General features: G+C 42.8%; 1 protein-coding gene across 2 annotated transcripts in view; it reads right to left on the bottom strand.

Moving 5' to 3' along the window:
• CRB2 (crumbs cell polarity complex component 2) overlaps positions 1–23,849 on the bottom strand; it is a 243,764-nt gene that overhangs the window by 128,111 nt on the left and 91,804 nt on the right. For both annotated transcript variants that reach the window (XM_068248149.1, XM_068248148.1), the window contains exons 4-6: positions 23,413–23,552; positions 16,303–16,485; positions 13,800–13,913 (exon numbers count right to left, since the gene is read on the bottom strand). In XM_068248149.1, the coding sequence (XP_068104250.1) occupies positions 13,800–13,913; positions 16,303–16,485; positions 23,413–23,552 (437 nt within the window). The remainder of the gene's footprint in view (positions 1–13,799; positions 13,914–16,302; positions 16,486–23,412; positions 23,553–23,849) is intronic.

Below are 23,849 nucleotides of genomic sequence, written 5' to 3' on the forward strand. Positions count from 1 at the left end.
AATAGTAATGATTCAGGCAGAGGTTCGGCAACTTAGATCAGATGGGCAGAAGTACAGAAACGTAGAGCAGAATCAGAGTCAGAGATAAGCCATAGTCGTACACAGAATATCAATAATACAATAAGGCAATAATCCTAGCCTTGTGTGAAATCCCTGGTTTCCTCCCAGATCAAAACACACCGGAACTAGTCTAAGGTCTGAGTGCTAACACTGACGTATTCGCAACAGCAGACAGTTTGCAAGTGAGCAGAGAACGCTTATGAAGCAGCGAGGAGAGCCCACAGCCACGCCCCTGCCAATCAGCCAATACGGGCGCCGTGAGGCTCTCCTGACGTCAGCCGACCGGCAGGTCAGCTGACGCGACTTCTTCCAGCATACAGGTCCTGTCTCCGCGCGCGCCCGCGTGAGACAGCGACCCTTTGAGCAACTGACAGTATCGTCCCTGGTGTGCTAGACGCCAGCGGAACGGATGAGGCCTCAGTACCGAGAACAAAGGCGGCTGCAGAGACCTGCAGCCGCCATCATAGGGGATGTTACAGTGAGTTTGTCGTCTATGAGGTAAGCCACCTCAATCTTCTTTATTTTATTGGTTTTAAAGTGTTTTATATATTCTGGGCGCCTCTTCACCTTGCTGTACTCCAGTCCCCCACTTATCTAGGAGGGGGGCCTTGCGCACCTATTTTAGGTGCACAGGTTCTTTTGCTAAGAGAGCGACCAAGTCCAGGACCACTGGCAGACCTGAGTGGAGTCAGGTATAATACACTCCATGTGCCTAAAGTGGTCGGTTGCCCCCCGTGCAACCCACCTTTGTGAGTACCCCTTTTTTAGAAGTATTTTTAATACTCAATACTCGTGACATACTGCACCATTTGGGCTCCCGTTTGTCTTTGTTTTTTACCCCTCCAGTACTGTACATACTAACCACCACCTGGTGGTGTCTAAACCTAACCATCCCCACTGCACAACCACCCTTACACACACAGAAACAATAATATATTTGATACCATAAAATACTTCACTACAATTAACATGAATAGAATCATTTATATATTTTTAATACAGTAAATAATTTTAAACATTATGAATAGTAAAAGTTATATATTTGTAATAGAATAAATAGCTTTACAATCACGTACACATTAAAAATATTATAGATAGAAGAAGTTATATATTTATAATAGAATAAATAGCCTTACAATCACGTACACATTAAAAATCTTAAAATAATGGTAATATTAAAAGCGATATATTAGTAAGATAATAAATCTGAAAACTATAATTTACACTTTATAATTCTGAAAATAAGGTTAATACTAAAAACGATATATTTGTAATACAATAAGCTTGACAATGATATTTAAGCATTATACTTATAAAAATGAAAATGTACTTATTACACACCTGAAAGTGAAATTTAAAAATGATAAAATAAGTTAAACTGAAAGTATACACGATTTTGTAAACGATATTTGTAATAAACCTTATTCTGTAAACAAAAATGTTTGTTAACACGATCCCTGCAACCGCTATTTCTTCAGCGCTGAAATTTACTCTCTGGCGCCCAATAGCTGATATTTTGCACTGTAGTGTATGGGTGCACCCTTTTTGTCCACTAGCCATATGCGCCCTTTTTTCCTGCTTCAGGGCTGGGGACCTGATCCCTTTGGGTGATAGTTTGGGGCTGAAGTACTCTCTGAAGCATAAAAAAGGGCACCCTCTGAAGCATAAAATAATCAGCGCTTCAAAAGTTTTCATTTGAAGCTAAACAGCTATCCTTTCTTTTCCCAGGGCTGTGAACACTTGATTATACTCCCATAAAGCTGATGTTTCAGATGTATGCTGTGAGAAAAATCCAGTGTTAATAAATAGGGAAGTACTCTCCAAGTATGGGCCCGAGTCATCAACTGCTGCAGGCATAATGGTGTGACCAGAACCCAGAAAACCTGTAAGTTAGGCTTTCTAGTTTCAAAAGAAAAATTAAGATTGCAATACCTATTTATAAAGTATATGTGATGACTGCAAATGTGTTTTAACTAGGTAACTTATAACAATTATCTCTCCCAAACCCTACATTACATACCTTTCATTATTATTATTATTTATTTATATAGTGCCAACATACACTTCTATAGTGCTGTATGTAGTATACAACAAGTAATGGGGAACGTAGATACATGAGTCGTGTACAATCAGGAGATCCAGCAATACAAATACAGACATTGTTGATGAGTGGTTAGCTTGCACCTGTTTCCACTGCATGCTGCAGTCTTCTGTATAACACATCTGAATCCCCATAGTCATGCATGGAATGGCTATAGAGATTTGGATGAGAATTCTCATCGGCAAGGCTGCCGTGTTTGTTTTGAAAACGGACGTGGCACCGCAGTGGAAACGTAGCTTAAACCACTTAAGTACTAGCAGTCTCTAGCCACTTAAAGACCAGACACTTTCTATTACAAAAACAGGGCTCACTGACATGATGCCACAAGGACCCCTCGCTCTCGCCAGTCTCCCATCGCTGCAGCCCACTTGCTCTGCTGTCGTTATGACATCAGAGCTCCGTGAGCCGCTAAGGCGCTGATTTCATTGGCTCCTGACCCTGTGATCACAGGGTCCTGACCGGCTCATAGAACTCTGTTGTCATAACGACAGCAGAGCGAGTGGGTTGCAGCGGCGGGAGAGCGGTTGTACAAGCAGGAGTTTGCGGCGGGGTAACTGAAATCTACGCTCTGGCGGGATAACAGGTCACAAATGGCGTAGATTTCAATTAAAAACATCTGGAAAAAGGTTAAAGCATTAGGGGTATTACATTTTGCTCATGAGAATACCTGCAAATACCTTCTATTTCAAGAATGGAATATTTCAAGAATGAAAACTGCACTTTGAATTACTTTAGGAAATAATTATTTAGATAAGCCATGAAACTAATAGTGTCCCTATTTTGTTTACATTTTTACAATAATAATAACAACAACAATACAGTTTTCCTTGACACAACTAAACAATCAACGACTCAATTAGCCAGAATTTGGCCTACAATATAGTGTAAAATGTTCCTTCCTCTTATCACTAAATATATTTCTGGCTTTAATCTGACTCCCTGCAAACATTAAATCCGTGGGTAAAAACAAACCAGCACAGAGCATTGTTATTGTTCTATCACGTTCCTGATACTGGTAACTCCCACTCTACTTCATACAAAATTGCTGCTTACATGGGCAGCTCCCCCTGAATTCTCTCACCTTTGTATGGCCTGCAGGACAACTGACACAGCAGTAATGAGAGGAGGGCCTCCTTCTATGGCATGCTGTAACACTCTAATCCTTTCTTCAGTTCTATTTGTCTGCTATGGGTAGTGCATGCTGCACACCATCACTGCTATTGTACTAATCATTTATCAAATAATTAAGAGCAGTTGCAGTAATAACCCTGAAATTTTAATGCACTAAACTGCATAAATATTAATGACGATGATAGAGTAAATCCCTAGTAGACTCCAAGGGTAGCAAAGTAGTTTACTACATCAGAAATTGTCATACTCAAGCACATAACGCATTGTATAATACTGTATCTTAATTCAGTCAACAGAGTAACCAAGCAGCTCAGGGTGACCCAAACTACTAGGAATGTATAGGGGGATAAAAGGAACCAAAAAGCCCTCCTACTAAAAAAGCAAAGGTTGGTGTAATTTGCCTTCTTAAAACAGAAGGAAATTTGCAATAATTCAGTTATAAGTGAACATATGTGGTTACCCACAATGCTCTACTGAATATTCAGTCAATAATTGTTCTTTTCAATGATTCAGCAAGCGAGCATAGACAATGGTTAAGCTAGATCAAAATGCACAGTGCTCAATATGCTGAGATTTGCATGCAATAATCATACAACAGTTTGCACAGGAAGCATAGGTCTCACCAGTTAATGCAGGTGCAGTACTGATATTGTGCTCCTCTGTCCACATTTCAGTGCAGTCATGATGATGCTGTAGCATTGCAGCCATGCACAAGCAATTCACAGATTACAGGCAAATCCCTCAGTAATCGGGCTGGAAGCATAGGGAGTATAGGTCTCATCGGCTGATACTTTTGAGACAATCCACGCAGGCCTAGAATAGAGTGCAGATGGCAAGCAGTCTACAAGTGGCTGCCAGCCTGCCCATCAACTATAGCTCATCATAGCTCATAGGTCTCCGACTGATGTATGATGTATGCGCCCACCCACTTTTCATTATGGCCGGATACAGAATATCAAAGGGGCCAAACATTTAGTTTTCTATACCTGAATGTTTACTATATCATAGTTTGCTATAACTATATCATACTGTAATATTAATAACTCTACCTATCCAGCATGTACCATGACCACATCATCCTTTACAGAATTTTTACAGGTCAATTCCTATAGCACTCCTCCTTTGTCAATACAACTGCTGGGGCACATTTATCAAGACAGATTATTATTATTATTTATTGTATTTATAAAGCGCCAACATATTACGCAGCACTGCAGATGCAACCAAAACTGGAGAAAATGTGGCATAGCTGCTCAAAACAGCCAATAAGGTTTCATGTGTTAAATTAAATATGAATTCTAATTGTTTTTTTCCCTAGGAAATTCCTGTACTTTTGCCTAAATCTTATTTTTTCAGAATTAGCCCAAATATATGAGAGCTGTTGACTTCAGTTAAGGTTACGATCATACAGGTGTTGGATTTAAAGCGGAATATAACCCTGCATTTCAACTTTGCTCTAAAACATTATTTACAGCATATTATATGCAAAAAGCATTTTTTTTTTACTAGACCAGCATTGGAAGGGTTAAACACAGAGGTTTTAAGTTCCGTGCAGACGTTCAGATAGTTACATTCTATTTAGTTGTATGTATATATTTAGAAATGTTACACACTCTTTGGCTGTCCTCCAAGCTCCTTCTCAGTGAGAGAGATGAGTCACAATAAACACTTAGATACATTTGTGTAAACAAAAAGTATCTAACTCAAGTTCGGATGCGTCTGCAAAAATCTCCAGGGACTTTAAAGCCCTGTGTAACCCTTCCAATGCTGGTCTAGTAAAAAAAAATGCTGGTTGCATATAATATACTGTAAATAATGTTTTAGAGCAAAGTTGAAATGCAGGGTTATATTCCGCTTTAAGAGGCTTGGAAAACAGTGCATTACTGTGTGGAGGTTGTGTCAACAAGAAGCAACTAGCTACTAAAATGGGACTGTGCAGTGAAACCTTGTCTTAGTTGGCTCATTTGTTAACGTACCCCTGTACCAGAGGAAAACCTATTAAATGTATCCCATGATGAGCTAGATTACCTTTTCAGAATTGTCCTGGCTCTGCTCTTTGTCTTCTGGGACCCCCTGTTCCCTGTATCTCCTACGACTTTAGGAAATTTCTCTGAGCGGCAAACAGCATGGTTTGGAACATGCACCTGCGATTTCTAAGTCATGTGTCGCCACCAGTGGGACCTTACTGGTTTTAGTTTTTGACTGGAGGAATATGAAGGAGACCAGGGATGGTGAACTCGGGGAGTCACTGAGGGCAACAAGCAGTGTCAGGACACTTCTGAAAAGGTACTGTAACTCACAATAGGCTTTATTTATTTTTGTCCCCAGTTCAGGTGTACTTTTACAATTGCATGTCACTTTTCTTCTATCCGACGCAAGCCACAAAAGGTACACTCAGTAGACCAACCTGGAGCATTAGGGAGTCTTGCCTAAGTACTCCTTACTGACTACGCACTGGATCAAACCCTGGTCTCCTATTTCAATGGTGGCGTCTTTACCCAGTACGCTCTCCTCTGAACACCCCCTTTCCCCCATACGTCACCTGAACACAGTACACAAGTACAAACACTGGGGGCTATCATCCTCTATTACACAGTGAACCTCACCTGGAACAAGCTTTCATCAGTTGATACACTTGACCTGTATACAAATTTCCGAACAGCAGCTCATGAATTATTAAAGCCTGGATAAAATGACAGCCCTAAAGGTTGGAGTTATTACTTCTTTAACCACTTCCCGACCGCCCACTACACAGGGGCGGCGGGGAAGTGGAGCCCTGCAGGACGGCCTCACCCACAGAGGCGGCGGTCCATTTAAGGGCATGGGCGGAGCGATCGCGTCATCCGTGACGCGATCCTCCGCCGGCGCCTGTCACCGCTCGCTCGCCGCAACATCCCGCCGGCTATACGGAAGCGCCGGCGGGATGTTAACCCCGCGATCGCCGCATACAAAGTGTATAATACACTTTGTAATGTTTACAAAGTGTATTATACATGCTGCCTCCTGCCCTGGTGGTCCCAGTGTCCGAGGGACCACCAGGGCAGGCTGCAGCCACCCTAGTCTGCACCCAAGCACACTGATTTCTCCCCCCCCTGCCCCAGATCGCCCACAGCACCCATCAGACCCCCCCCCTGCCCACCCCCCAGACCCCTGTTTGCACCCAATCACCCCCCTAATCACCCATCAATCACTCCCTGTCACTATCTGTCAACGCTATTTTTTTTTTATCCCCCCCCCCTGCTCCCTGCCCCCTCCTGATCACCCCCCACCCCTCAGATTCTCCCCAGACCCCCCCCCCCCCAGACCACCCCCCCCTGTTTACTGTATGCATCTATCCCCCTGATCACCTGTCAATCACCTGTCAATCACCTGTCAATCACCCGTCAATCACCCATCAATCACCCGTCAATCACCCCCTGTCACTGCCACCCATCAATCAGCCCCTAACCTGCCCCTTGCGGGCAATCTGATCACCCCCCCACACCAATAGATCGCCCACAGATCCGACATCAGATCACCTCCCAAATCCATTGTTTACATCTATTCTCTCCTCTAAACACCCACTAATTACCCATCAATCACCCATCAATCACCCCCTATCACCACTTGTCACTTTTACCTATCAGATCAGACCCTAATCTGCCCCTTGCGGGCACCCAATCACCCGCCCACACGCTCAGATTGCCCTCTGACCCCCCCTTATCAATTCACCAGTGCATTAATTACATCTGTTCTTCCCTGTAATAACCCACTGATCACCTGTCAATCACCTGCCAATCACCTATCACCCATCAATCACCCCCTGTCACCCCCTGTCACTGCCACCCATCAATCAGCCCCTAACCTGCCCCTTGCGGGCAATCTGATCACCCACCCACACCATTAGATCGCCCGCAAACCCGCCGTCAGATTACCTCCCAAATGTATCGTTTACATCTGTTATCTTCTCTAAACACCCACTAATTACCCATCAATCACCCCCTATCACCACCTGTCACTGTTACCTATCAGATCAGACCCTAATCTGCCCCTTGCGGGCACCCAATCACCCGCCCACACGCTCAGATTGCCCTCAGACCCCCCCCCCCTTATCAATTCGCCAGTGCATTAATTACATCTGTCCTTCCCTGTAATAACCCACTGATCACCTGTCAATCACCTGCCAATCACCTATCACCCATCAATCACCCCCTGTCACTGCCACCCAACAATCAGCCCCTAACCTGCCCCTTGCGGGCAATCTGATCACCCACCCACACCAATAGATCGCCCGCAGATCCGACATCAGATCACCACCCAAGCGCAGTGTTTCCATCTATTCTCTCCTCTAAACACCCACTAATTACCCATCAATCACTCCCTATCACCACCTGTCACTGTTACCTATCAGATCAGACCCTAATCTGCCCCTTGCGGGCACCCAATCGCCCGCCTACACGCTCAGATTGCCCTCAGACCCCCCCTTATCAATTCGCCAGTGCAATATTTACATCTGTTCTCCCCTGTAATAACCCACTGATTACCTGTCAATCACCTATCAATCACCCATCAATCACCCCCTGTCACTGCCACCCATCAATCACCCCCTGTCACTGCCACCCATCAATCACCCCCTGTCACTGCCACCCATCAATCAGCCCCTAACCTGCCCCTTGCGGGCAAACTGATCACCCACCCACACCAATAGATCGCCCGCAGATCCGACATCAGATCACCACCCAAGCGCAGTGTTTCCATCTATTCTCTACCCTAAACACCCACTAATTACCCATCAATCACCCCCTGTCACTGCTACCTATCAGATTAGACCCCTATCTGCCCCTAGGGCACTCAATCACCCGCCCACACCCTCAGAATGCCCTCAGACCCCAGCCCTGATCACCTCGCCAGTGCATTGCTTGCATCCATTCCCCCCTCTAATCACACCTTGAGACACCCATCAATCACCTCCTGTCACCCCCTAGCACACCTACCCATCAGATCAGGCCCCAATTTGCCCCGTGTGGGCTCCTGATCACTCGGCCAAACCCTCAGACCCCCTTCCGATCACCTCCCCAGTGCATGGATTGCATCTATTTTCCCCTCTAACCACCCCCTGAGACACCCATCAATCACCTCCTGTCACCCCCCTAGCACTCCTATCCATCAGATCAGGCCTAATACAACCTGTCATCTAAAAGGCCACCCTGCTTATGACCGGTTCCACAAAATTCGCCCCCTCATAGACCACCTGTCATCAAAATTTGCAGATGCTTATACCCCTGAACAGTCATTTTGAGACATTTGGTTTCCAGACTACTCACGGTTTTGGGCCTGTAAAATGCCAGGGCGGTATAGGAACCCCACAAGTGACCCCATTTTAGAAAAAAAAGACACCCCAAGGTATTATGTTAGGTGTATGACGAGTTCATAGAAGATTTAATTTTTTGTCAAAAGTTAGCGGAAATTAATTTTTATTGGTTTTTTTTCACAAAGTGTCATTTTTCACTAACTTGTGACAAAAAATAAAATCTTCTATGAACTCGCCATACACCTAACGGAATACCTTGGGGTGTCTTCTTTCTAAAATGGGGTCACTTGTGGGGTTCCTATACTGCCCTGGCATTTTAGGGGCCCTAAACCGCGAGGAGTAGTCTAGAAAACAAATGCTTCAAAATGACCTGTGAATAGGACGTTGGGCCCCTTAGCGCACCTAGGCTGCAAAAAAGTGTCACACATGTGGTACCGCCGTACTCAGGAAAAGTAGTATAATGTGTTTTGGGGTGTATTTTTACACATACCCATGCTGGGTGGGAGAAATTTCTATGTAAATGGACAATTGTGTGTAAAAAAATCAAACAATTGTCATTTACAGAGATATTTCTCCCACTTAGCATGGGTATGTGTAAAAATACACCCCAAAACGCATTATACTACTTCTCCTGAGTACAGCGGTACCACATGTGTGGCACTTTTTTACACCCTAAGTACGCTAAGGGGCCCAAAGTCCAATGAGTACCTTTAGGATTTCACAGGTCATTTTGCGACATTTGGTTTCAAGACTACTCCTCACGGTTTAGGGCCCCTAAAATGCCAGGGCAGTATAGGAACCCCACAAATGACCCCATTCTAGAAAGAAGACACCCAAAGGTATTCCGTACGGAGTATGGTGAGTTCATAGAAGATTTTATTTTTTGTCACAAGTTAGCGGAAAATGACACTTTGTGAAAAAAAACTATTAAAATCAATTTCCGCTAACTTGTGACAAAAAAATAAAAACTTCTATGAACTCACCATACTCCTAACGGAATACCTTGGGGTGTCTTCTTTCTAAAATGGGGTCATTAGTGGGGTTCCTATACTGCCCTGGCATTTTAGGGGCCCTAAACCGTGAGGAGTAGTCTTGAAACAAAAATGACCTGTGAAATCCTAAAGGTACTCATTGGACTTTGGGCCCCTTAGTGCAGTTAGGGTGCAAAAAAGTGCCACACATGTGGTATCGCCGTACTCGGGAGAAGTAGTACAATGTGTTTTGGGGTGTATTTTTACACATACCCATGCTGGGTGGGAGAAATACCTCTGTAAATGACAATCTTTTGATTTTTTTTACACACAATTGTCCATTTACAGAGGTATTTCTCCCACCCAGCATGGGTATGTGTAAAAATACACCCCAAAACACATTGTACTACTTCTCCCGAGTATGGCGATACCACATGTGTGGCACTTTTTTGCACCCTAACTGCGCTAAAGGGCCCAAAGTCCAATGAGTACCTTTAGGATTTCACAGGTCATTTTGCGACATTTGGTTTCAAGACTACTCCTCACGGTTTAGGGCCCCTAAAATGCCAGGGCAGTATAGGAACCCCACAAATGACCCCATTTTAGAAAGAAGACACCCCAAGGTATTCCGTTAGGAGTATGGTGAGTTCATAGAAGATTTTATTTTTTGTCAAAAGTTAGCGGAAATTGATTTTAATTGTGTTTTTTCACAAAGTGTCATTTTCCGCTAACTTGTGACAAAAAATAAAATCTTCTATGAACTCGCCATACTACTAACGGAATACCTTGGGGTGTCTTCTTTCTAAAATGGGGTCATTTGTGGGGTTCCTATACTGCCCTGGCATTTTAGGGGCCCTAAACCGTGAGGAGTAGTCTTGAAACGAAATTTCTCAAAATGACCTGTGAAATCCTAAAGGTACTCATTGGACTTTGGGCCCTTTAGCGCAGTTAGGGTGCAAAAAAGTGCCACACATGTGGTATCGCCGTACTCAGGAGAAGTAGTATAATGTGTTTTGTGGTGTATTTTTACACATACCCATGCTGAGTGGGAGAAATATCTCTGTAAATGGACAATTGTGTGTAAAAAAAATTAACAAATTGTCATTTACAGAGATATTTCTCCCACCCAGCATGGGTATGTGTAAAAATACACCCCAAAACACATTATACTACTTCTCCTGAGTACGGCAATACCACATGTGTGGCACTTTTTTGCAGCCTAACTGCGCTAAGGGGTCCAAAGTCCAATGAGCACCTTTAGGCTTTACAGGGGTGCTTACAATTTAGCACCCCCCAAAATGTCAGGACAGTAAACACACCCCACAAATGATCCCATTTTGGAAAGTAGACCCTTCAAGGTATTCAGAGAGGGGCATGGTGAGTCCGTGGCAGATTTCATTTTTTTTTGTCGCAAGTTAGAAGAAATGGAAACTTTTTTTTTTTTTTTTTTTCCTCACAAAGTGTCATTTTCCGCTTACTTGTGACAAAAAATAATATCTTCTATGAACTCACTATGCCTCTCAGTGAATACTTTGGGATGTCTTCTTTCCAAAATGGGGTCATTTGGGGGGTATTTATACTATCCTGGAATTCTAGCCCCTCATGAAACATGACAGGGGGTCAGAAAAGTCAGAGATGCTTGAAAATGGGAAAATTCACTTTTGGCACCATAGTTTGTAAACGCTATAACTTTTACCCAAACCAATAAATATACACTGAATGGTTTTTTTTTTATCAAAAACATGTTTGTCCACATTTTTCGCGCTGCATGTATACAGAAATTTTACTTTATTTGAAAACTGTCAGCACAGAAAGTTAAAAAAATCATTTTTTTGCCAAAATTCATGTCTTTTTTGATGAATATAATAAAAAGTAAAAATCGCAGGAGCAATCAAATAGCATCAAAAGAAAGCTTTATTAGTGACAAGAAAAGGAGCCAAAATTCATTTAGGTGGTAGGTTGTATGAGCGAGCAATAAACCGTGAAAGCTGCAGTGGTCTGAATGGAAAAAAAGTGGCCGGTCCTTAAGGGGGGTAAAGCCCTAGGTCCTCAAGTGGTTAATGCAAATTGAATGTACCGGACCACTGAAAATTAACAGGAACTGCTTTTGAATGACCTAAATTCATGTTGCACACAGTTTGCATTCATTTGCATGCAAACTGGGAATATTTGCATCTTAGTGACCATATCTACACCGATATGAATGTAAGCAAGTGACATAGAGTGACGTAACAATGCAGAGTTGCTTAAATAAGGAACGCTCAGCTTCGGACAAAATAGTTATCACAAAAGTTAATGTCTAAATGGGTAAGATGAAAGATTTAACCACTTAAGCCAAACTGGAGGAACATTCTCGTGTGTGCTCCCGCCGCCGGCCGTTAGCCCCGCGATCAATGAATGATTATAGATCCCATTATAGAAGCCCCCCGCCGAAAAAAACTACAGCCTCTAATCAGAGGCTGTGGTTTTTCTGAGTTACAAAAAGTTCCCTGTCTTCATTCTTCTTCCTAGAAAGCGTACGATCACGCTTCCAGGACTTTTTCACTGTGGCTATCTTGTGGTTAAATAGTAGATCTACACACATCCATATTTTAATAAAAAAAAAAATTACATTTAAAATTAGCTGTTTACCTCCCACACCAAAAATTACCCACATACAATTTTTAATACAAAAAATAAAAAAATTACAATTAAAAAATAGTTACCTAAGGGTCTGAACTTTTTAAATATGCTTCAAAGGAGTATATTAATATAATTTTTTAAATTATGGGCTTATAAATAGTGTTTGACGCAAATTGAAAAATGCACCTTTATTTCCAAATAAAATATCGGCGCCATACATTGTCATAGGGACATAATTTAAATGGTGTAATAAGTGGGACAAATGGGCAAATAAAATACATGGGTTTTAATTACAGTAGCATGTATTAATTTCAAACTATAATGGCCAAAAACTGAGAAATAATTATGATTTTTTTTCCATTTCTTTCTTAATATTCCTGTTAAAATGGATTTAGAATAAAATAATTCTTAGCAAAATGTACCACCCAAAGAAAGCCTAATTGGTGTCGGAAAAAACAAAATATAGACCAATTTATTGTGATGAGTAGTGATAAAGTTATTGGCAAATGAATGGGAGGTGAAAGTTGCTCAGATACAAAAAATAAACAACTCTTCGGGCTTAAGTGGTTAAGTGACTTTGAACGAGGCATGATCGTCAGTGTAAGAAGAGCTGGTGCTAGCATCTCTGAAGCGACAACTCTGAAGCCCAACAGTATCTCAGGTGTTTAGAGAGTTGCAGTTGCGAATAGAACTTCAAGCGACAAGGACTATTCTGGTCGAAAAAGGCTGGTGAACGATAGAGGTGAAAGGCGAGTAGCACGCATAGTCCGTAGCAACAGAAGGGCAACAACACCACAAATTACAGCAGAATTTAAAGCAGGTGTATCACAAAGAATATCCTAATACACAACAAGACAGACTTTGCAAAGGATGGGCTTTAGCAGCAGGAGACCATCAAGAATACCTTTGGTATCACAGAAAATAGGAAAAGGCGCCTGTTGTAGGCCCAGGAATGATGACAATGCACTTTGCAGCCGTACTCGACCGGTCTCAAATTGGTTTGAGGAACATCAATCAGATGCCTGCTTCCATGGCCAGCTCTGTCCCCTGACCTCAATCCTATTGAGCATTTGTGGGACAAAGTCAGAAGATCACTGCAAAGCTTAGAAACACCCCCATCCAATCTGACCCAATTTAGAGCTGACATTATGTCAGCATGGGCCAACATTCCTCAGCAATGTATCGGCATCGTTTTGAGTCCATGCCAAGAAGAATATCCGGTGTGATAAGAGCTAAAGGTGGACCAACTCGTTATTAGAGGGTGCCTCTAATTTTTTTTGTACCTCAGTGTAGTTCACAGTAGCCATTAGTGACATTCAATGCACTGGTGAGCATTCACACCAATGAGATTCTATGCGGCACAGTGGAGAATAAGTTCATCATTATTACTGTAATAATCACATGGGCCAACACTATGCTATGTACAGTGGCACATATTACGCATTTGAGTGACTATTTACATGTCTGGCGACACCAAGAAAAGAAGGAAGGATTCATACAAGCATAACACGGAGTTAGTCAAAGTATTCATATCTGTGTCCAAAGCCAGAGCAAGCAGGACACAGCAATATGTGTAACGACTTAACACGGACCACACATAATACCAAGAACAGTCCTGACTTACCAGTGTATCCCAAAGCACAGTGACACTCGTACCCATTGATTAAGTCAATGCATATTCCACCATTCTTACATGGATCCGATTCACATTCATCAATGTTCTGTGAACAGTTCTCCCCTAAGGAAGAAAGGAACAAAGGTGAAAGCAGGTCTTTTCTAAAAACCATTGTTTTTACATCCAGGTTTTTATAATTTATCCTCAAAAACTTTTGGTCTACATTAATTTCCTTAAAGGATACCCGAAGTGACATGTGACATGATAAGATAGACATAGGTATGTACAGTGCCTAGCACACAAATAACTATGCTGTGTTCCTTTTTTTCCTTTCTCTGCCTGAAAGAGCTAAATATCATGTATGTACTTGGCTGACTCAGTCCTGACTCAGACAGGAAGTGACTACAGTGTGACCCTCACTGATAATAAATTACAACTATGAAACACTTTCCTAGCGGAAAATGGCTTCTGAGAGCAGGAAAGAGATAAAAAGGGTCAATAGTTCATAGATTTTAGCTCTGGTATACTTCAATGAATGTGTCATTGAGCAAAAACAATAAAACAGTTAAAATTTAAAAAGTAGATTTAAAGGGACACTGTAGGGGGGTCGGGGAAAAATGAGTTGAACTTACCCGGGGCTTCTAATGGTCCCCCGCAGACATCCTATGTCTGCGCAGCCACTCACCGATGCTCCGGCCCCGCCTCCGGTTAACTTCTGGAATTTCAGACTTTAAAGTCTGAAAACCACTGTTCCTGCATTGCCGTGTCTTAGATCCTGCTGATGTCACCAGGAGCATACTGCGCAAGCCCAGTATGGTCTGTGCTTGCACAGTATGCTCCTGGTGACATCAGCAGGATCGAGGACATGGCAACACAGGCACAGTGGTTTTCAGACTTTAAAGTCTGAAATTCCAGAAGTGAACCGGAGGTGGGGCTGGAGCATCGGTGAGTGGCTGCGCGGGCACAGGATGTCTGCGGGGGACCATTAGAAGCCCCGGGTAAGTTCAACTCATTTTCTCCCGACCCCTCTACAGTATCCCTTTAACCTCCCTGGCGGTCTATTAAAAACCGCCAGGGGGCAGCAAAGTAGTTTTTTTTTAAAATCACTGATCGCTTTATTTTGTGAATAATAATGTTTTACAAACAGTAAGGGATAAAACTTTAAATAATGTTTTAATTAGTTAAATAAGATAAATATGTTTAGTATTTTTATAAACGTTATTTGGCACGGGTGCATTTTATAAACGTAAATCACCACAAGCACAGTTATAAATCAGTAAAAATCTCCGGGCGCCGTTTGTAAACGTTATTTATCTCCGGCGCCCTTTTTTCCTGCTCGGCGCCCATTAAACGTTATTTATTATGAGAGTGAATGGCGGCGCCCTTTTTGTCCACTAGCTGCCTGCGCCCTTTTTTCCCGCTTCCCGAGCTCAGCTCGGGCTTACCGCCAGGGAGGTTACACATAAAATAAAACTGTGGAATATCTTAAAAGGTCATTTTTAGTAGAAAGAAGATAGATACAATCGTTTATTTCATTAGTTTATTTTCGCCTCGGGTGTCCTTTAAACTCTGTTCAAAGGAATGAATCTTAAAAGACTCAAAAAAATTTTAAAAATACATAAGTATGCATACACAATAACTACACAGAGTAAAATGCATTGTAGATTACTTATTTTGTATGTAGTTTTCATTTACAGTAAGTATTATTAATATGACAGCATTGGTTTTGGATATCCAGCAGTACAAACACAGACAATGTTGCTGTGTGGTCTGAGACATCACCAATACTGGTACTCGTTCATATGATAAATTACATAAGAATAAGAAACACTCGATGGAAGTCCCTGCACTTCTGAGCTCACAATCTAGACATACTCTTATCTGGGGTAGAGGGTGACCTCTTTCAGCAACACACAAACTGACAGAGACAGTGATGGAAATGTGAGAAAGTAACTATTCTTAACATTTTATTGAACTGACCAATTTAATTTCATTCAAAGACAATTCTGAGTACCCTTACATGTTCATTATAAGTGCACCCTTACTTTAACCCTTTTACTTGTGGAGGGGGGTAATAATCAGGTAGGGTATCAAAACGTTAAGGGTTTCTTTCCCCTTTGATTTACCTAATGTACATACTGCACATCTTATTTCTCATAACCATTCAACTTTGTAGAGATGCAGTGGCGTTTACTTCCCAAATCCAATCAGATACAGGAGAACTGACAATTAAAAGTGTACCTGAGATCACTAAATGGAAACAAATTATACATACCTGGGGCTTCCTCCAGCCCCCTTCAGGCGGCACGGTCATTTATCCAATCAGGGTAAGTTGACGCAGGCGCAGTTCCCCCCTGGCAGGATAAATTACCGTGCTGCCTAGCGGAGGGTTCAGGTGGCCATCACTCCTCAAATAGTAAAATATAAATGGACTGACTGAGTTTCATTAAGTATGGTGGGATCAGCATCTCTGAGCACATCACATGTTTTGTATTGGTTTCTTTTCACTCACCTGCAAATCCTGGCTGGCACCGACATACGTATCCTGCAGCATTGTTGTACCTGAATTCTGTTGTGAATTCCGGCTCTGTCATATAAAATGTCTCATTGGATCGCTGAAGACACAGGGCCCCATTGAGGCATGGACGTTCTGCACATTCATCGATATCCAACTCGCATTGGTCTCCAGAATATCCTGATCAACAAATAAAAGCAGTTATAAGAAGATACCAAGTCAAAACATAGGATAGCAACATTCAGTGATATGGCATATGTCATGGTGCTGAAGTGGAGAAATTAGGAATGTACTAATTAAACCAAGTACGTTATAAGATACATCAACAAATCTGTCATAGTATTATTATTATGCATGTATGTAATGCTTACATCTTCTACAGCTCTTTACAGAGTCTAAGATGATGTTAATAATTAGGGTTGAGCAAACAGTTTCACAGGAAGTGAAACTGTACCCATTCGTGCTCAAGGAGGGGGCCGTGCCCTACAAGGTTAATTTACCAGCATGATGTCCTCTTGCCCCGGTACTCCACACTGCGCACCATCATCCCGACATTTCCTGTTTAACTTCTGAAATTTCTGCTGTGGAGGAGGATGAAAGGAACGCAAGGTGGAATGCTGCGGCCAGAGGACATCATCCAGGTAAATAAACCATGTCTGCCCCCTACCTGAACAAGAGCAGGTTCAGTTTTGTGAAAACTTGCTTGTCCCTACTCATAATCTCATACCAAGGAGGACATAGTGTTATATTGTAATAACAATCGTATTAAAAATTATTCAACCCCCACTGAAATTGAGTGTTTTGTCCCGTTTGACATGTATTTTGATCATTTCAGTCATCTTGTTTACAATTAAATCAAAGAGGCACTTGTAAGTCAGACAAATATACCAACATTTATAATGAAATAACCACAAATGTCTTTTCTGTGCTCACATCATTATCAGTTTTATTCAACCTCCAAGTGACATTCATTCTTAGTACTTAGTACAACATCCTTTTCCAGTTATAACTGCTTTTAAACATGAAGCATAGCTTGACACAAGTGTCTTGCAGCGATCTATGGGTATCTTAGCCCTTTCTTCATGGGCAAAAGCCTCCAGTTTAGTCCCATTCTTAGGCTTATGCGCTGCAACTGCTTTCTTTAAGTCCCACCAGAGGTTCTCAATCGGATTTAAGTCTGGTGACTGCGATGGCCACTCCAAAATGTTCCAGTCTTTAATCTGCAACCATGCTCTAGTGGACTTGAAGGTATGCTTGGGATCATTGTCCTGTTGAGAGGTCCAACGTCTCCCAAGCCTCAGGTTTGTGACGGACTGCATCACATTTTCATCCAAAATCTCCTGGTACTGAAGAGAATTCATGGTACCTTGCACACGCTGAAGCTTCCCTGTACCTGCAGAAGCAAAACAGCCCAAAGTATGATTGACCCCCCCACCATGCTTCACAGTAGGCAAGGTGTTCTTTTCTTCATAGGCCTTGTTCTTCCTCCTCCAAACATGCGTTGATCCATAGGCCCAAACAGTTCTAATTTTGTTTCATCAGTCCACAGAACACTATCGCAAAACGTTTGTGGTTTGTCCACATTACTTTTGGCATACTGCAGTCGACTCTTCTTATTCTTTGGAGACAGCAAGGGGGTGCGCCTGGGAGTTCTGGCATGGAGGCCTTCATGTGTGTGCCTAAGAGCTGGTCCACACTAGGTCCGTAAACGTATCCGTGGCTGCGTTTTTCAAACCTGATGAAAAACGGAGTCCCGGATACTAATGTTTAAAATAGCAGCCAGCCTCACCCAAGTAAAAAACGGATCCGTCTGCGTTTGCGGGGATCCGTTTTGAAAACCTGAATGGAAGGTCCGGATTTGCTGCATTTTCACGCAACGGATCAGGACCACGGATACATGCAGGGGTAGTGAAAGCAATGAGAAAACGCATCTCCAGCTTCACAGGCAAAAAACGGATGTGAAAACGGATAGCCTGAGCTTTATGATTGGCCCAAAAAATCCTCCCACTCCTTCCTAATGACAGAGACGTTTTCTGTCAGGGAAAAACCTGAACGGAAACTGATACAAAACTGATGCACTTTCATCAGTTTGCAGTACGGTGGGTACTTCCCCTAAACGGACTGCAGGGTCCGTCCTGCAACCGGGTCTAGTGTGGACCCAGCCTTATTGTCTGAGCTGAAACTTCAGTACCCGCATCTGACAAATCTTTTTTCAGTTCCTCAGCAGTCACACGGGGACTTTTCTCCACTTTGCGCTTCAGGTAGCGCACAGCAGTTGAAGTCAGCATCTTCTTTCTGCCATGACCAGGTAGCGTTTCAACAGTGCCCTTTGCCTTGAATTTGCGAATTATGCTTCCTATGGTGTCTCTTGGTATGCTTAACATCTTTGCAGTCTTCTTATAGCCATTGCCCTTCCTGTGAAGAGAAATCACCTCTTCTCTTGTCTTCCTGGACCATTCTCTTGACTTCACCATGTTTGTAAACACACCAGTAAATGTCTAGAAGGAGCTGAGTATCACAGTCATTTTAAATCTGCCTTATTGGTGCTTATTATGCTTGATTGCTGCTCAGTAACATCCACGGGGGTTTTCAATACCTGATTGAAAACACTTGAATGAACCTCTGTTCTTAAAGTGGATCCGAGATGAACTTTTACTCATTGCATAATTGTATTCCTTTCCTATTGTTTATAGGGCATTCCTCAAACCAAATACTTTTTTGTTTTTGTTGTAATGCTCTAATTCCCTATAAACTAAATAAGCCACTCCCACAGGTTTTCTGAGAGCCAAGGCACTTTCAGACAGTAGCAAGGGCTCATGGGAGCTCAGTCTGGGCAGGAGGAGGGGGAGGGTATTACTAGCCAGAGTTTTCAGAGGGAGAGGGGAGGAGGGAGGAGGAAGGTGGGGGGGGGTTAGTTTTCTTTGTTCAAGATGCAGATAAGCCTGCCTCTGTATAATGTTTACAAACAACATGGCTGCTGTCGTATCACAGGATGAAATATTCTTATTCCATTAAAGCAGTTTGCAGCTAGATTTGCTGTGTAAACTATCTAAACTTTAGATAAGATATATAGACAAGTTACTTGTTATAGTTAGTTTTTCATCTCAGATCCGCATTAAGAGTGGTAGTCTTTAAGGGGTTGAATAATTGTGTCAATGGAGAAATCCCACAAAAAACATTTAATACTGTATTACAAAAACAATTGATGTCATTTTAGTTGCATTTGGTTCTTTAAAAAGTCCTTGTAAGATTTCATTCTGAACACAATTACAAATGTACACTAAATTCCCTAAAACCCCTTACAGCATTGGGGGTTGAATAATTTTAAAAACTGTATATATACAGTATATATATATATATATATATATATATATATATATATATATATATATATATACACAATGGGTTGCAAAAGTATTCTGTCCCCTTGAAGTTTTCCACATTTTGTCATATTACTGTCACAAACATGAATCAATTGTATTTGAATTCCACATGAAAGACCAACACAAAGTGGTGTACACATGAGGAGTGGAATGAAAATCATACATGGTTCCAAACATTTTTTTACAAATAAATAACTGCAAAGTGGTGTGTGCATAATTATTCGGCCCCCTTTGATCTGAGTGCAGTCAGTTGCCTATAGACATTGCCTAATGAGTGCTAATGACTAAATTGAGTGCACCTGTGTGTAATCTAATGTCAGTACAAATACAGCTGCTCTGTGAGGGCCTCAGAGGTTGTCTAAGAGAATATTGGGAGCAACAACACCGTGAAGTCCAAAGAACACACAAGACAGGTCAGGGATCAAGTTATTGAGAAATGTAAAGCAGGCTTAGGCTACAAAAAGATTTCCAAAGCCTTGAACATCCCACGGAGCACTGTTCAAGCGATCATTCAGAAATGGAAGGAGTATGGCACAACTGTAAACCTACCAAGACAAGGCCATCCACCTAAACTCACAGGCCGAACAAGGAGAGCGCTGATCAGAAATGCAGTCAAGAGGCCCATAGTGACTCTGGACGAGCTGCAGAGATCTACAGCTCAGGTGGGAGACTCTGTCCATAGGACAACTATTAGTCATGCACTGTACAAAGTTGGCCTTTATGGAAGAGTGGCAAGAAGAAAGACATTGTTAACGGAAAGCATAAGAAGTCCCATTTGCAGTTTGCCACAAGCCATGTGGGGGACACAGCAACCATGTGGAAGAAGGTGCTCTGGTCAGATGAGACCAAAATGCAAAACGTTATGTGTGGCGGAAAACTATCACTCTGAACACACCATCCCCACTGTCAAATATGGTGGTGGCAGCATCATGCTCTGGGGGTGCATCTCTTCAGCAGGGACAGGGAAGCTGGTCAGAGTTGATGGGAAGATGGATGGAGCCAAATAAAGGGCAAACTTGGAAGAAAACCTCTTGGAGACTGCAAAAGACTTGAGACTGGGGTGGAGGTTCACCTCCCAGCAGGACAATGACCCTAAACATAAAGCCAGGGCAACAATGGAATGGTTTAAAACAAAACATATCTATGTGTTAGAATGGCCCAGTCAAAGTCCAGATCTAAATCCAATCGAGAATCTGTGGCAAGATCTGAAAACTGCTGTTCACAAACGCTGTCCATCTAATCTGACTGAGCTGGAGCTGTTTTGCAAAGAAGAATGGGCAAGGATTTCAGTCTCTAGATGTGTAAAGCTGGTAGAGACATACCCTAAAAGACTGGCAGCTGTAATTGCAGCAAAAGGTGGTTCTACAAAGTATTGACTCAGGGGGCCGAATAATTACGCACACCCCACTTTGCAGTTATTGATTTGTACAAAATGTTTGGAATCATGTACGGTTTTCGTTCCACTTCTCCTGTGTACACCACTTGGGGGTTGGGGGTTAAAAGACAGCTGAAGTGAGAAGAATATGGAGGCTGTCATTTTATTTCTTTTTAAAAATACCAGTTCCCTGGCAGCCCTGCTGGTCTATTTGGCTGCAGTAGTGTTTGAATAACACCAGAAACAAGCATACAGCTAATCTTGTCAGATCTGACAATAATGTCAGAAACAATTGATCTGCATATGCTAGTTCAGGGTCTATGGCTAAAAGTGTTGGAGGCACAGGATCAGTAGCATAGCCATGCAACTGGTATTGTTAAAAAAGGAAATAAATATGGCAGTCTCCATATCCCTCTCGTTACAGTTGTCCTTTAATTCTAGTATCTGGGCACTACACATCTGTCTGATAACAGTTGTGCGGCCTGAAGATAAAATCCTGGTTGCCTCTGTGGTGTTGTTAAAGAGAGCTGGACCTGATAAATTGGCATGAAGAGTGCTGCCTGTAGGTCACAGCTGGGAGTCTTCATTCCATTGCTTTGAGGCTCTTTGGGTTCTGATCTGACTACCTATTTTTCAGCATTCAGAATGATGGTGCGAGGTACTTTTTTAGGTACTTCAGTCTTATAGCCACCACCCAGTCTTAAAGCCAGTGGTTACCGATTTAAAAACCAAAAAGTCAGATACTCACCTAATGAGAGGGAAGGCTCGGTCCTAATGAGCCTTTCCTCTCCTCTCCCGGTGTCCTCGGTGCTGCGCTGGCTCCCCCGTTCGCAGGGACTTCGGAGGTCTTCGGGAGCACTCAGGCTTCCGAAGACGGGCCGCTCCATACTGTGCACGCGCGAGTGCGTCATAGAGGGCGCTCGCGCATGCGTAGTATGGAGCGGCCCGTCTTCGGGAGCCCGAGTGCTCCCGAAGGCTTCCGAAAGCTCCCTTCGGCATGCGGAAGTGGCAGTATTTGACCGAACTGGTCGAATACTGCCACGGGGGATCCTGCGCGGGACCGGGCATCGGGAGAGGAGAGGGAAAGCTCATTAGGACCGAGCCTTCCCTCTCCTTAGGTGAGTATCTGACTTTTTGGTTTTTAAATATGTAAACATTCACTTTAACTACTGCTTGATTACATTCTAGTTGCCCTTCACCCAACTCACTACAAACCTTGGGGTTTTGTACCGATACACTGAAGTACAAACCCACTTCTACTGCTGCATCATAAATCCCTGTTTACCCTGAATATGATTCCTGAATTGGCCCCTATCTGATTATGAAGTCACTGATACCATGCACTTGAGTTTGTTCTTAAAGAGACACTGAAGCTAAAGAAAATTTATGATATAATGAATCGGTTGTGTAGTACGGATAATTACTAGAACATCAGTAGCAAAGAAAATATTTACATTTTTTTATTTTCAGTTATAGTGTTTATAGTGTATAGAGGATCTGTAACCTCAAAAAATCCCCTGGGGGGTACTCACCTCAGGTGGGGTAAGCCTCCGGATCCTAATGAGGCTTCCCACGCCGTCCTCTGTCCCACGGGGGTCTTGCTGCAGCCCTCCGTGCAGCCGTGACGTAATATTTACCTTCCTGGCTCCTGCGCAGGCGCTCTGACGGCTGTCGGCTCCGAACTACACGGAAATACCCGATCGCCGTCGGGTCTGCTCTACTGCGCAGGCGCAAGTTTCCGGCGCCTGCGCAGTAGAGCGGACCCGACTAAGATCGGGTATTTCCGTGTAGTTCGGAGAGGAAAGCAGCCACAGCGCCCCCGCTGGAGCCAGCAAAGGTAAATATTGAAATTACAGTCGGGCCTGTCGCCGGCTGTTCAGAGGGCTGCAGCGAGACCCCCGTGGGACAGAGGACGGCGTGGGAAGCCTCATTAGGATCCGGAGGCTTCCCCCACCTGAGGTGAGTACCCCCCAGGGAATCTTTTTCATGTTACAGAGTCTCTTTGAGAGTTCAGTCATGGTAGAGAGGAGCACATCACTTTAGGCCCCTTTCAGACTTGATGTGTTCCATTGTGGTTTGATTGTTATACCATTGCACCGCCATGGTCCTGAAAGGTCGCACCACATATTGCTGCTGATGTGCAATCGTACTGTGCGATGTGACGGACTGTGGTAAGTGTGAAAGGGCCCTAATAGTACTTATTCCTTTTCAGGATCAAAAGGGTCAACATCACAAGGAGATGTTATGCAGAAAAAACTGAGCATCTATAGTCATCAAAAGTAAAAGGATTCCAGAAGCACAAACATAAGGAAAATTGCAAAGAAAATTAGAAAAAATATACATACTGACCTTCCCAGCAGAGACAGCTGTAACCCTTAACTCCTTCTACACATGTAGCATTATTCACACAGGGGTTGGAAGCGCATTCCAAGATATCAACTTCACACATATCTCCTTCATACCCCGTGTCACTACAGTTACAATAAAACCTGAAACACAAAAACTAACTCAGCAATGTACACAATAGGATGCATGGATATGCATATAAGCAATTGGAAAGTGTTAGACTGGCATGTCTACACAAATCTAAAAACAACTGTAACTATTCTGACCTGAAGGCAATGCAGAAGTCAACAGTAAGAAGAGTTCACCCAGCATTGCAAAACTACCTTTTTTTGAATGAAACAAGTTTGCATCTAATTTGGCCACAATAGTGTAGACGCTCCTTTTCAGTCATTGTCCCATAGTTCCTGGTTTCCTCCAGTTATCACTGGTGTTCATGATAG

This window comes from Hyperolius riggenbachi, chromosome 8 (assembly GCF_040937935.1).
Source record: "Hyperolius riggenbachi isolate aHypRig1 chromosome 8, aHypRig1.pri, whole genome shotgun sequence".
Classification (NCBI taxonomy): Eukaryota; Metazoa; Chordata; class Amphibia; order Anura; family Hyperoliidae; genus Hyperolius; species Hyperolius riggenbachi.